General features: G+C 41.3%; 1 protein-coding gene across 4 annotated transcripts in view; it reads left to right on the forward strand.

Annotated features, from left to right (window-relative positions):
• si:ch211-235m3.5 (BICD family-like cargo adapter 1) overlaps window positions 1–12,210 on the forward strand; it is a 49,059-nt gene extending 36,849 nt beyond the window's left edge. For all 4 annotated transcript variants that reach the window (XM_060905801.1, XM_060905800.1, XM_060905802.1 and 1 more), the window contains 3 exons: window positions 4,988–5,097; window positions 7,998–8,118; window positions 10,846–12,210. In XM_060905801.1, coding sequence (XP_060761784.1) covers window positions 4,988–5,097; window positions 7,998–8,118; window positions 10,846–11,043 — 429 coding nt within the window. In that variant the 3' untranslated portion in view covers window positions 11,044–12,210. The remainder of the gene's footprint in view (window positions 1–4,987; window positions 5,098–7,997; window positions 8,119–10,845) is intronic.
• The last annotated feature ends 220 nt before the right edge of the window (window positions 12,211–12,430 follow it).

Genomic DNA, 12,430 nt, shown 5'->3' on the forward strand with positions numbered 1-12,430 from the left:
GTTTGCAAAAGAGAACCTGGACAAGCCACAGTCCTTCTGGGAAAATGTCCTGTGGACAGATGAGACAAAAGTAGAGCTTTTTGGGAATTCTCACAGGCAGTATGTTTACAGGCGCTGCAATGAAGCATTCAAAGAAAAGAACATCCTACCAACAGTCAAGCATGGTGGAGGATCAATAATGCTGTGGGGCTGCTTTGCTGCATCTGGGACTGGAGGCCTTACCCGTGTCATAGGTATTATGAAATCTGAAGATTATCAACAGATTTTGGAGCAAAATGTCCTGCCCAGTGTAAGAAAGCTCGGTTTGAGGCGAAGATCTTGGGTACTCCAGCAGGACAAAGACCCCAAACACACATCTAAAAGCACACAAAAATGGTTAGAAAAGAAAAAATGGACTGTTTTGAAATGGCCAGCAAGAAGTCCTGACCTCAATCCAATTGAGAATCTTTGGGGGGAGTTGAAATCTGCCATTGGCAGAAGGAATCCTTCAAATATCCAAGACCTAGAGCGCATAGCGAAGGATGAGTGGGAGAAAATACCACAAGACAAATGCAAGAAGCTCATTGATGGCTACAGGAAACGTTTGGAGGCTGTGATCGCTGCCAAAGGGTGTGCAACCAAATACTAAGGAGGGGTGCCAATATTCCTGCACCTGCTATATTTCTGTTTTTTGTTGTCTTAGAAATTAAAATGCCTATTTTGAATGAAAACAACTTTTCAGTTCCTTTGGACCTTCAATTAAAAGATCTTGGTATTGCAAATTGTGTCCATTTCCATTTATTTCTGGAGATATTACAAAAGTTGTGAATAAAATTAAGGGGTGTCAATACTGCTAGGCGGGGCTGTATAACTATACACCTACCCGGTGGAGATGAGCTGGGAAACTGAAGACTGAAGGAACAGCTCCCTCTCTGATCCTGACTGTCTGACCTGTTCTGTCAAAATCCTTCATATTAGCCACAAAGTCAGAAAAATCTGTTCGTAAAATTACGTTATAATGACCAAATACAATGAAAAGTATTTTTCCAGTCTCACCTGTGAAAGGTAATCCCATGTGATCTCGTTTGGACGGTAAACCTGTTGGTACAGTTAAACGCAGCACATGAATGAGGCATCTTTATTCTCGGCTACTGTCTAGACGCTATACCAGAGATGGTTGAAGAATCTCCACTTTGCCACATCCAATATGGCTGCGAGGATGACGTATGATTCTACGCAGAATGCGACGTCTATGTTTATATGTCTATGGGTTTAATATGTGCCTGTTCTTGCTCACCTCATCGTTGTGGCGGTGAACTGCTAGCCTGTGACCCTCATCCGGTTGTGTAGCGATGTTCACTCTCCCAAAAGCCGAAAATTTCAGGCGGCTGCCCATGTGAATCTTTGATGACTCATGTTTTTTTATTTTCTCCGACAAATGATGCATGTCCGAAACTCCAGTGACTGTCCAAGCAGCGTTGTCCGTGGAGCCACCTCCAGGGTGGAAAAGTAAGCAGGGGGAGCAGAAAACCGCTGAGGCGTCCTCGCAGCCAGCTCGCCAGGATTTGCGCTGGGACCATGTTGACGTAAAAACTCGAGTATATGATTTCCCCCCCTTGTCGAAATTTGTTTTATGTTTAGATTTGGTCGAGGGGGGGTCCAGCTTGTTTTGTTGCCAATTTAGCTCGATTTGATCGCTGACTAAATGGAACTTCTTTTAAGGACCGCACTGAATTGCTTTCCGCATCCATCTCACCTCAGAAACTGAGCGGATCGAATGCAACTTTGCCGCACTTCGCAGTGACGTAAGCACGTTAGGGCAAGCCCCCCCGGAACCTATAGAGATTGCATTGAAGTGCCAGTCAGGAGAAAAAAAATATATTAACATGGGACTCTATCAGTGAACTCTTGGGCGATTTTCAGCGTGACTGAAATCGCCCCAAAAGGGGCGGTACTCTAGAAGCAAGACCACCCTGATTGGACAATGATACCCAGAGACAGATTAAAACGACCTCGAGCAGCGCTGGTGAAAGTTTGTTTTAAAAAAAGAAAAAAAACTTTTTTTTTTTTCGTTTTGGCAGTGCGTCGCCCAGTCACCCTTATGCACCAGCCACCCTTGCACTACACCACCGTGCCGCCCACTGAACTTACTTTCCTTTTCTTATAGTTTTCTTTTTCTTTAATTATTTGTACTGCACCCTCTTTCAATACGGGCTTATAGCCAACGCTCCTCAACAGATCAGAGGTTTCGTACAAGTCTTCAGTAAAATGTGCAGAGCAGAGGAGAGACCACTTCATAGGTGCCCAATGTGCCCATGAACTTCTTGCAAAACGCGTCCAAATCTTTGCAGTTTGAACATTCTTGGGCCATGAATGCAACGTAACTCCACCTTCGGTTGTGTTGCTGCACCCGCCAGCAACACAGCTACGTGGCATGGCGATAAATTAGCTCAAAATGGAAGCTCGAAGTTGCAGCCAGCTCTGTGTTTTGGTTTTGCGGAAATGGCGATGAGACGGATATCCTTCCTGCTGTGACGTCACAGATGTCAAGGTCATTCACTCAGACTGCTACCTATAGGAATCATTTTAATCGTAAAAACTACTATATTAGATTTATTGTTAACGCTTAAACTATTCCTATGCCATTCTTGAGGTCTCAAGGTATTTATAAACAAAAAGTGAGGCCATGGCTCTGCGTATCTCCTTTAAGTACTGGACCGATTATGGTCAAATTTACATGTATATGTCAGAAGCCGAGCAGCAGCATTAAGAACACGTTGAAGCTTCAGAAGTTCATACTTTGGCAAACCAAAGAGAAGCGTATTGTACGAGTCAACCTTTGATGTCACGAAAGCATGAATAAGGATCTCTGCTGTGTTGAACAACAAAAACTTCCTGATTTGTGCAATATTTTGTAGACATACATACGCTACACTAAATCATGAGGTAACTTTTTAGCATCACACAGCTTCAGTGTTGATCTACTAAATTCTTAAACCTTTAACAGATGTGACAGCAAAAATTAGATCTAATACCCCTCAGTGTAATCTTTCTGCTAAGTACACTTGGTATTTATCAAGGCAGTTCCTTAATAAATACAAGACCGTTCCTAACATGGCAGCTATTAACATTCAGCTAGTTTGTATGGTCAGAACTATTATCATGCTCGCTAATGTTTTCGAGCTGAGGAACAAAGGTGCCTAATCTAATTCCTAATCACTCAAATGTTAGCTTGCTAGTAGGATTCAGCTAGTTTGTATTGTCCAAAGTATTATCATGCTAGCTAACATCTAAGAGGTTAGAATATTAGCCTTAACTTATTCCTAATCATTCAAATGTTAGTTTGCTAGTAGGATTCAGCTAGATTTTGTTTTGTCAGAGTTCTCATGCTAACTAACATTTGAGAGCCTTAGCGTTAGCTTATTCTGAGTCACTCAAATGTTAACTATAGCTATTAGGATTCAGCTAGTTTGTATAGATAGTTTTCACTGGCATCACGGCATTCCAGGGAACGCCCTCCAGCCGCCATCTTGTGGGGCTAACAAAACGGACCATCGCTATTACCGGCTACGTTATCTCGGACGAATTTATAAAGTTATATAGTCAGTTTTCTAAAATAAAGATCAATGTCGGCAAAATCAAGCAAACGGAAGTATATGGATACATTGGACGACATCTCATGACAACGGTATGCAACCAAACTGGCCTTGATTGGGGGAATTGACCCCTACGAAGTGGACAAAGATGCATTTTCAAGTGACTATGCATTTCTGCCATCCATATCGTACCCTGATATTGTGAACTATTTCGTGAATAGTAAAAGTGCCTACACACTTGACGACCTCAAAGCATACAAGTCACTGGAGTCATACAATTATTTTGTCTGTGGCTGGGTCCGTGAAGTCCACCATATAAAAACAAGTGACAGTCGTGTCCTAATTACAGCCAAGGTATGTAAACATTGGAATTTTAGAGCTCTCAACACTGCATATAAATATATGTGTGTGTATAATATCGAGTTGATTTAAGACAAATTTTACATCCATTAGTGGTATTACAGTACCATGTCAGTTCCAGTTAGGCATCCTCCAGAGATTGTTTACATGATGTTTTGGTTTCCAAAAACAAACTTAAACACAATTGATTGTTTATTTAAACAACTTACCACTTATAAAATGATCGGAGCAGACTTTACTGTGTTTGGAAGGCTGATAATCCTTGCGGTTGATTCTTGCAAGCCATAGATTTCTCCTTTGTATGCTGAGTTTCTTTGTTTGCTCGCCTTCGTGCTCCCGTACAGTGGGAATTCCATAAAAGCTCCGCTTAACGTCATCAACTGACCTATTACGACAGCCATGAATACAACAGGTGTGCACCATAGCTAGCTTTAAATAGCCTGCTTGGGTTATTTTGAAGACTTTGTACTCGCGCGTTACAATGTGTGCTCAGTGACCCGTACGGTAAGCTTGACCCACAAGATGGCCGCCACTAGGGAATCCCCGACTCTGTGACGTCATGTGAAAACTATCTATTGTCAGAGTTACCATGATCCATAAGATTTGAGAGAGTAGAAAATTTTAGCTAATTACAAATCACTCAAATATTAGCAACATATTAGAATTCAGTGAGTTTGTATCATCAGAATTATCACAGTAGCTAACATTTGAAAGAATAAAGCTGTTAGCTAATTTTTCCTCATGTATCTGGGTTATTTCAGACACTAATTGACGTTAAGTAACAAAAATGGGTGTTTTTCATTTTGTGAATGAGTGTTTCATTGATTACTATTTCTGTTGTTGTTTTTTCCTTTAATAAATTCGACTTGCAGTGCACACTTGAATGGATTTTTCACCTTGCAATCCAGTAAACACATTTTAATCATGATGTTCTTTTTCACTTCTGTGTGTTTAACTAACCGTAACAGATTTCCCATGTGTGTGTCTGTCTCTCTCTCTCTCTCTCTCTCTCTCTCTCTCTCTCCCCGTTTCCCTCTTTCTTTCCCTGTCAGAATGCACAGCTCTTAAAAGAGAATGCTGAACTCCGGCTCAAAGCTGACAGCAGGCTGGATGACGAGATCATTCAAAGAGCTATAAAGGACAGAGATGACGCCATTGCAAAGTACGTAATTGGGCCTATAAAGGAACACATAAAACTGTTTTTCACCAAGAACAAAATTACAAACAAAGCCCAGTTTTTCTAAAACACCTATAAAGATTTTTATAGCAGTCTGAAGAAGCACCATGATATTGCGATGCTTTTACGGAAATAGCCCTTGAAGTAAACCCAAACTTTATATAATGATTTAGATGTTTATTGCAACATTAATGCTATGCAAATGCACCATGCAACATTGGGTCCAATTAGCATATACAGTGGATATAAAAAGTGTACACACCCCGTTAAAACGATCGGTTTTTCTGATGTAAAGAAATGAGACCACGATAAATAATTTCAAAACTTTTCCCACGTTTAATGTGACCTATAACCTGTACAATTCAATTGAAAAAAAAATCTGTTAGGGGGGAAAAAGTACAATAAGCTGGTTGCATAAGTGTACACACTCTTAAACTAATACTTTGTTGACGCGCTTTTTGATTTAATTACAGCATTCAGTCTTTTTGGGTCGGAGTCTATCAGCCTGCCACATCTAGACCCACTCTTCCTTGCAAAAGCGCTCCAAATCTGTCAGATTGCGAGGGCATCTCTTGTGCACAGCCCTCTTCAGGTCACCCCACAGATTTTCAATTGGATTTAGGTCTGGGCTCTGGCTGGGCCATTCCAAAAATTTTTTTTTTTTTTGGGGGGGTTGGTCATTGTCGTGCTGAAAGATGAAATTCCTTTTCATCTTCAGCTTTCTAGCAGACACTTGAAGGTTTTGGGCCAAAATTGACTGGTATTTAGAACTGTTCATAATTTCCTCCACCTTGACTAAAGCCCCTGTTCCAGCTGAAGAAAAACAACCCCAAAACATGATGCTGCCACCACCATGCATCACACCATGGGTGTGGTGTTCTTTTGGTGATGCACAGTGTTGTTTTTGTGCCAAACATACCTTTTGGAATTGTGGCCAAAAAGTTCAACCTTGGTATCATCAGACCATAACACATTTTCCCACATGCTTTTGGGAGAGGTGATGTATTTTTGTTTTGTTTTTTTCAAAATTTAGCCGGGCCTGGATGTTTTTCTTTGACCCTACCCCATAGTCCAGACATGGGGAGAATACGGGAGATTATTGTCACATATAGTACACAACCAGTACTTGCCAGAAATTCCTGCAGCTCCTTCAGTGTTGCTGTAGGCCTCTTGGCAGCCTCCCTGACCAGTTTTCATCTTGTCTTTTCATCAATTTTGGAGGGACGTCCAGTTCTCGGTAATGTCACTGTTGTCCCATATTTTCTCCACTTCTTGATGACTGTCCTCACTGTGCTTCATGGTATATCTAATGCCATGGAAAAAAATTTTGAACCCTTCTCCTGACTGATACCTTTCAACAATGAGATCCCTTTGATGCTTTGTAAGCTCTCTGTGAACCCTGGCTTTTGCTGGAGGATGCAACGGAGTAAATGCCTGAACTGTATTTGGGGTTAATCAGAGTCATTTTAATTGATGGCAGGTGTGAACCCAAAAAGACTGAATGCTGTAATTGAATCAAAAGATGCTTCAACAAAGTATTAGTTTAAGGGTGTGCACACTTAAGCTGGTTGCATATTGTACTTTTTTTGTGTGTGTGTGTGTGTGTGTTTTTCCCCCTGAAAGATTTGCTTGTTTTTCAATTGAACTGTACAGGTTATAGGTCGCATTAAAAGTAGGAAATGTTTTGAAATTATTTATCGTGGTCTCGTTTTTGTTTTTTTTTACATCAGAAAAACCTATAATTTTAACGGGGTGTGTACACTTTTTATATTCACTATAGGTTGTTCGTCTAATGCCAATTTTGTTAAGTCACCATCTCATCTCATCTCATTATCTCTAGCTGCTTTATCCTGTTCTACAGGGTCGCAGGCAAGCTGGAGCCTATCCCAGCTGACTACGGGCGGAAGGCGGGGTACACCCTGGACAAGTCGCCAGGTCATCACAGGGCTGACACATAGACACAGACAACCATTCACACTCACATTCACACCTACGGTCAATTTAGAGTCACCAGTTAACCTAACCTGCATGTCTTTGGACTGTGGGGGAAACCGGAGCACCCGGAGGAAACCCACGCGGACACGGGGAGAACATGCAAACTCCACACAGAAAGGCCCTCGCCAGCCCCGGGGCTCGAACCTGGACCTTCTTGCTGTGAGGCGACAGTGCTAACCACTACACCACCGTGCCGCCGTTAAGTCACCAAAACAAGTAATTTATCTAATACTGAAAAAAATCGAAACAAGCTTTCAGTGACTTTAAAGTTCTTTAGACCTTTGTTTGAATTCTCGATTCTGATTGGACGCAAGGTTTCTATAACAGCAGCTCTGACAGTAGTTCCGGCTGTAAGGCAAATCCCAACTTAATATGAACATGTTTGTTTCGATACACTATCAGAAATAGGGGTACAGTAGGAGTCCATTTCTGTCCCTTAAGGTATGGTCTACACTAATGTACCCCCTAGGGCTCATAATTGGACCTCAAGGTAACTGTGTACCTTTTTAGGGCCAGAAAGGTACATGTATGTTTCCAAGCAGTATATAAAGGGTACTGCCCCACTGACAAGCCATTGTACCCCTAAAGGTACAGTAATGTACTTTATTTTCTGAGAGTGTGGGACTTGTATGGCAAATGCTTCACATTTAAAAAAAAAAAGCGTGTGCCATTTTTGATATGGTGAAGTTGTGTGTGGAGATTATTACAATTTTTGTCCGGCGTTTCCAGTGTAACAGTCAGACGTAAAACGGGATGTTTGTTTTCTGATATGGCAGATTTCTTCAGGACACATTGCCATGATCATATGCAGTGTGTGGACTAACATTGCACAGTTTATCTGTAACTTGTACACCATGAGTGATGGTATTTTGACTCCTCTGTCAATGCAGGAAAACAGCAGTGGAGGCAGAACTGGTGCGGAGCAGAAACGATATGATGTATCTGAACAACCAGCTGCTGGAGGCCATCCAGCGTAAACTAGAGCTATCTCAGGAACTGGAGGCTTGGCAGGTGGGAAAACTCTCACACACACTCTCTCACACACACACACACACACACACACACACACACACAAAAAAAAAAAAACAGTTTGTGTGAGAGAAAGGTTAGGGTCAATTTCTTCGCTGCAACTTGATGCTTCCTGTCAGATGATGAACAAGATCCAGACATGTCCCCTAGAACTGCTATGAATGGATGTGATCAAAGCAGAGGCCAGGGTCGATTTCTTCGCCCCCAGGTGAAGCTTCCTGTTGGATGACAATTTAAACGAGCGCTGATCAGAGTGAAATGCTGTGAGCATCTCATTTGCACAAACTTTGATCCACTGGAGAAATAAGGATGTTTGTGATACGGAATGATCATATGTCTCCCCCTGCTGGCCAACACATTGCAATGCACAAACATACAGTATGCAGCTATACAGACATCATTAGTAACATGACGAAGCTACAGAAGCGGCAGGTCTTTTGGAGAAAAAAAGCCATTGATATCAGATTGTTTGTTTGATATTATGCTTTTCTCATCCTTGATAGTTTCATTCACTGCACTATTTTAGTCCTCATCTCATCTCATCTCATCTCATCTCATTATCTCTAGCCACTTTATCCTGTTCTACAGGGTCGCAGGCAAGCTGGAGCCTATCCCAGCTGACTACGGGCGAAAGGCGGGGTACACCCTGGACAAGTCGCCAGGTCATCACAGGGCTGACACATAGACACAGACAACCATTCACACTCACATTCACACCTACGGTCAATTTAGAGTCACCAGTTAACCTAACCTGCATGTCTTTGGACTGTGGGGGAAACCGGAGCACCCGGAGGAAACCCACGCGGACACGGGGAGAACATGCAAACTCCGCACAGAAAGGCCCTCACCGGCCACGGGGCTCGAACCCGGACCTTCTTGCTGTGAGGCAACAGCGCTAAACACTACACCACCGTGCCGCCTGTTTTAGTCCTCACATCTAATAAAACAATCAATCAGCCATTACTGTGATACTATACAGTGTCTTGCAAAATTATTCATGTCCCTTGGTGTTTGTCCTGTTTTGTCGCATTACAAGCTGGAATTAAAGTAGATTTTTGGAGGGTTAGTACCATTTGATTTACACAACATGCCTACCACTTTTAAAGGTGCATATTGTTTTTTTTTTTTAATTGTAACACAAACAATAATTAAGATGAAAAAACAGAAATCTGGACTGTGCATAGGTATTCACCCCCCAAATTCAATATTTTGTAGAGCCACCTTTTGCTGCAATTACAGCTGCAAGTCTCTTGGGGTATGTCTCTATTAGCTTAGCACATCTAGCCACTGGGATTTTTGCCCATTCCTCAAGGCAAAACTGCTCCAACTCCTTTAAGTTAGATGGGTTGCGCTGGTGGACAGCAATCTTCAAGTTATGCCACAGATTCTCAGTTGGATTGAGGTCTGGACTTCGACTTGGCCATTCCAAGACATTTAAATGTTTCCCTTTAAACCACTCCAGTGTAGCTTTAGCAGTATGTTTAGGCTCATTGTCCTGCTGGAACGTGAACCTTCATCCCAGTCTCAAACCTCTGGCCGACTCAAACAGGTTTTCCTCCAGAATTGTTCTGTATTTAGTGCCATCCATCTTTCCTTCAGTCCTGACCAGCTTTCCTGTCCCTGCAGATGAAAAACATCCCCACAGCATGATGCTGCCACCACCATGCTTCACTGTAGGAATGGTATTCTCGGGGTGTTGGGTTTGTGCCACACATGGCATTACCCATGATGGCCAAAAAGTTCAGTCTTGGTCTCATCTGACCAGAGAATCTTCTTCCATGTGTTTGGGGAGTCTGCCACATGCTGTTGGGCAAACTCCAAAGGTTCCCCCCTCCCCCTTTAAGCAATGGCTTTTTTCTGGCCACTCTTCCATAAAGCCCCGTTTTGTGGTGTGTACAGCTTAAAGTGGTCCTATGGACAGATACTCCCATCTCCGCTGTGGATCTTTGCAGCTCCTTCAGTGTTATCTTTGGTGTCTTTGTTGCATCTCTGATTAATGCCCTCCTTGCCCGGTCTGTGAGTTTTGATGGGCGGCCTTCTCTTGTCAGGTTTGTAGTGGTGACATACTCTTTCCATTTTGCTATAATGGATTTAATGGTGCTCCCTGGGATATTCAAAGTTTGGGATATTTTTTATAACCCAACCCTGATCTATACTTCTCCACAACTTTGTCTCTGACCTGTTTGGAGGCTCCTTGGTTTTCATGTTGCTTGCTCAGTAATGTAGCAGAGTCCGGGTCCTTCCAGAACAGGTTGATTTATACAGACATCATGTGACAGATCATGTGACACTTTGATTGCACACAGGTGGATCTTAATCAACTAATTATGTGACTTATGAAGTGAATTGGTTGGACCAGCTCTTATTTAGGGGTTTCATATGAAAGGAAGTGAATACCTATACACACTCGAGCTTTGTTTTTTCATCTTAATTATTGTTTTGTGTCACAATTTTAAAAAAAAAGGGGGGGGGAGACAATTTGGACCTTTAAAGTGGTAGACATGATGTATAAATCGAATGGTGCAAACCCCCCCCAAAATCCATTTTAATTTCAGCTTGTAATGCGACAAAACAGGACAAACACCAAGGGGGATGAATACTTTTGCAAGACACTATATCTGTTTTATTGTCCATATGTCATTCATTACTCTCACAGAATTAGACTGTACCTCAATAATATTGCTTGTTTATGTGTGTTGCTTTTAAAAGGATGACATCCAGGTAATCATTAACCAGCAGCTGAAGAGCCAGGCAGAGAAGCAGATGCAGTCAAAGCGGCCTGGAGGAGGCCGTCTCTCTTTTTTCCGCAAACCACTGAAAACATCGACTTCTGTGTCGTGCATACCGGAGACCACCACAGTGGCCAGCTATTCGTCATGGAAAAACTGGCTCAAAGTGGCCAAATAAACCACACTCACAGACAGCACAGGAAATGGAAATGCACGTGCACACAAACTGCTATACAGAGTGTATCAGCATCAGAATATCAAATATGTGACACTGCAAGCTGTAAAGTTTTTAGCTCTCGGGTAAAAGGTCACCGAATGCATCGGATCAGAAAACACTAGTATTAAATGTAATCTTCCTGGATAAAAGTGGATCGGTTTAACCTAATTTTGCCTTGAGATCATGTGTGCGTGCGCATGGTTTTTTTTTTTTTTAATAAACACACCATGTCCGTGTGGTATTTTTGAACAAAAATGCATTCAAGGATCAAATGGTTATGCTTATATTATTTATTTAAAAGCAAGGGAACAAATCTATAATTTAGTGGCTGCTCTTAGATATTAAAACATTTCTCGAGTATCATTCAGGAAAACCATTTCTATTGCAATGAACTGCATTCTTTAAAATACGCACGAGTAAATGGAAATGTGTTTATAAGGCGTCAAAGTCAGCAAAACTTATACTAACTTTTTCCCTGAATGTTCTGCTTTTGTAAATATTTTGTATTAAATATGGAAGAATAACTCAAATTGAGTTGACCAGTATTAAAAAAAGAAAAAAAACAAACAAACAAACAACAAACTCCGGTGGATATGAATGTCTAGGAACTGTTGTATGAAGTAAATGGCTTGATATTTCAGTATTTCGTCGAAGTGCCACGTCACCACCTCCTGATAACCAACTAAAATCCAGCTGCTCATATCTTTGGACATGAATGTTCTACATGCCTTGCAGAAAGGATCTGTCTCATTTTTTCGTGGTCTGGCACATGTGTACATTAAGTGTTTTTGTTAAAAGTGTTTGAGAGATGTGAAAGTAATGCAGACTCGTACTTTATAATCTATCAGGTTTCAACTGCTAGGACAGATTCATGGTCAAGTCCTTCAGGAAATTCATACTATTTGTATTTTTTCTTCTTCTGTATCTATTTGACTCAAGTGTGTTAAGTAGCTGAAGAGAACACAAAGAGAAAAGATCAAAATCCTAAGTGGCTGCCCCATAAAGTTACATTTAATAAAACCCGCTTTAGTATTGTTTATCTTATTATTGACCAGTAATAAGTTATCTATATTGATAAATGTAGTCGCAATCGCATGTATATAATAACTAATGAGGACTCTTGCCTTACACTGTAAAATAAAGATTTTTTTTCAAAATTTGAAAAATGAGTTTATTCTTTTTTTATTTGTTTCTTTATGACTGGTGTGTTTCACCAAGTCAAAGGAATCGGTGAGTGAAATTTTGACCTTTCCCACAAAAGCGTAAAGACATTTTTGCTATCAAAGTTTTACATAGAAACGACTATATATATAATGATTCAAACAATGCTGTTAAACTACAGAATGTC

The sequence above is a fragment of the Neoarius graeffei genome, chromosome 23 (assembly GCF_027579695.1).
Source record: "Neoarius graeffei isolate fNeoGra1 chromosome 23, fNeoGra1.pri, whole genome shotgun sequence".
In the NCBI taxonomy this organism is placed as follows: domain Eukaryota; kingdom Metazoa; phylum Chordata; class Actinopteri; order Siluriformes; family Ariidae; genus Neoarius; species Neoarius graeffei.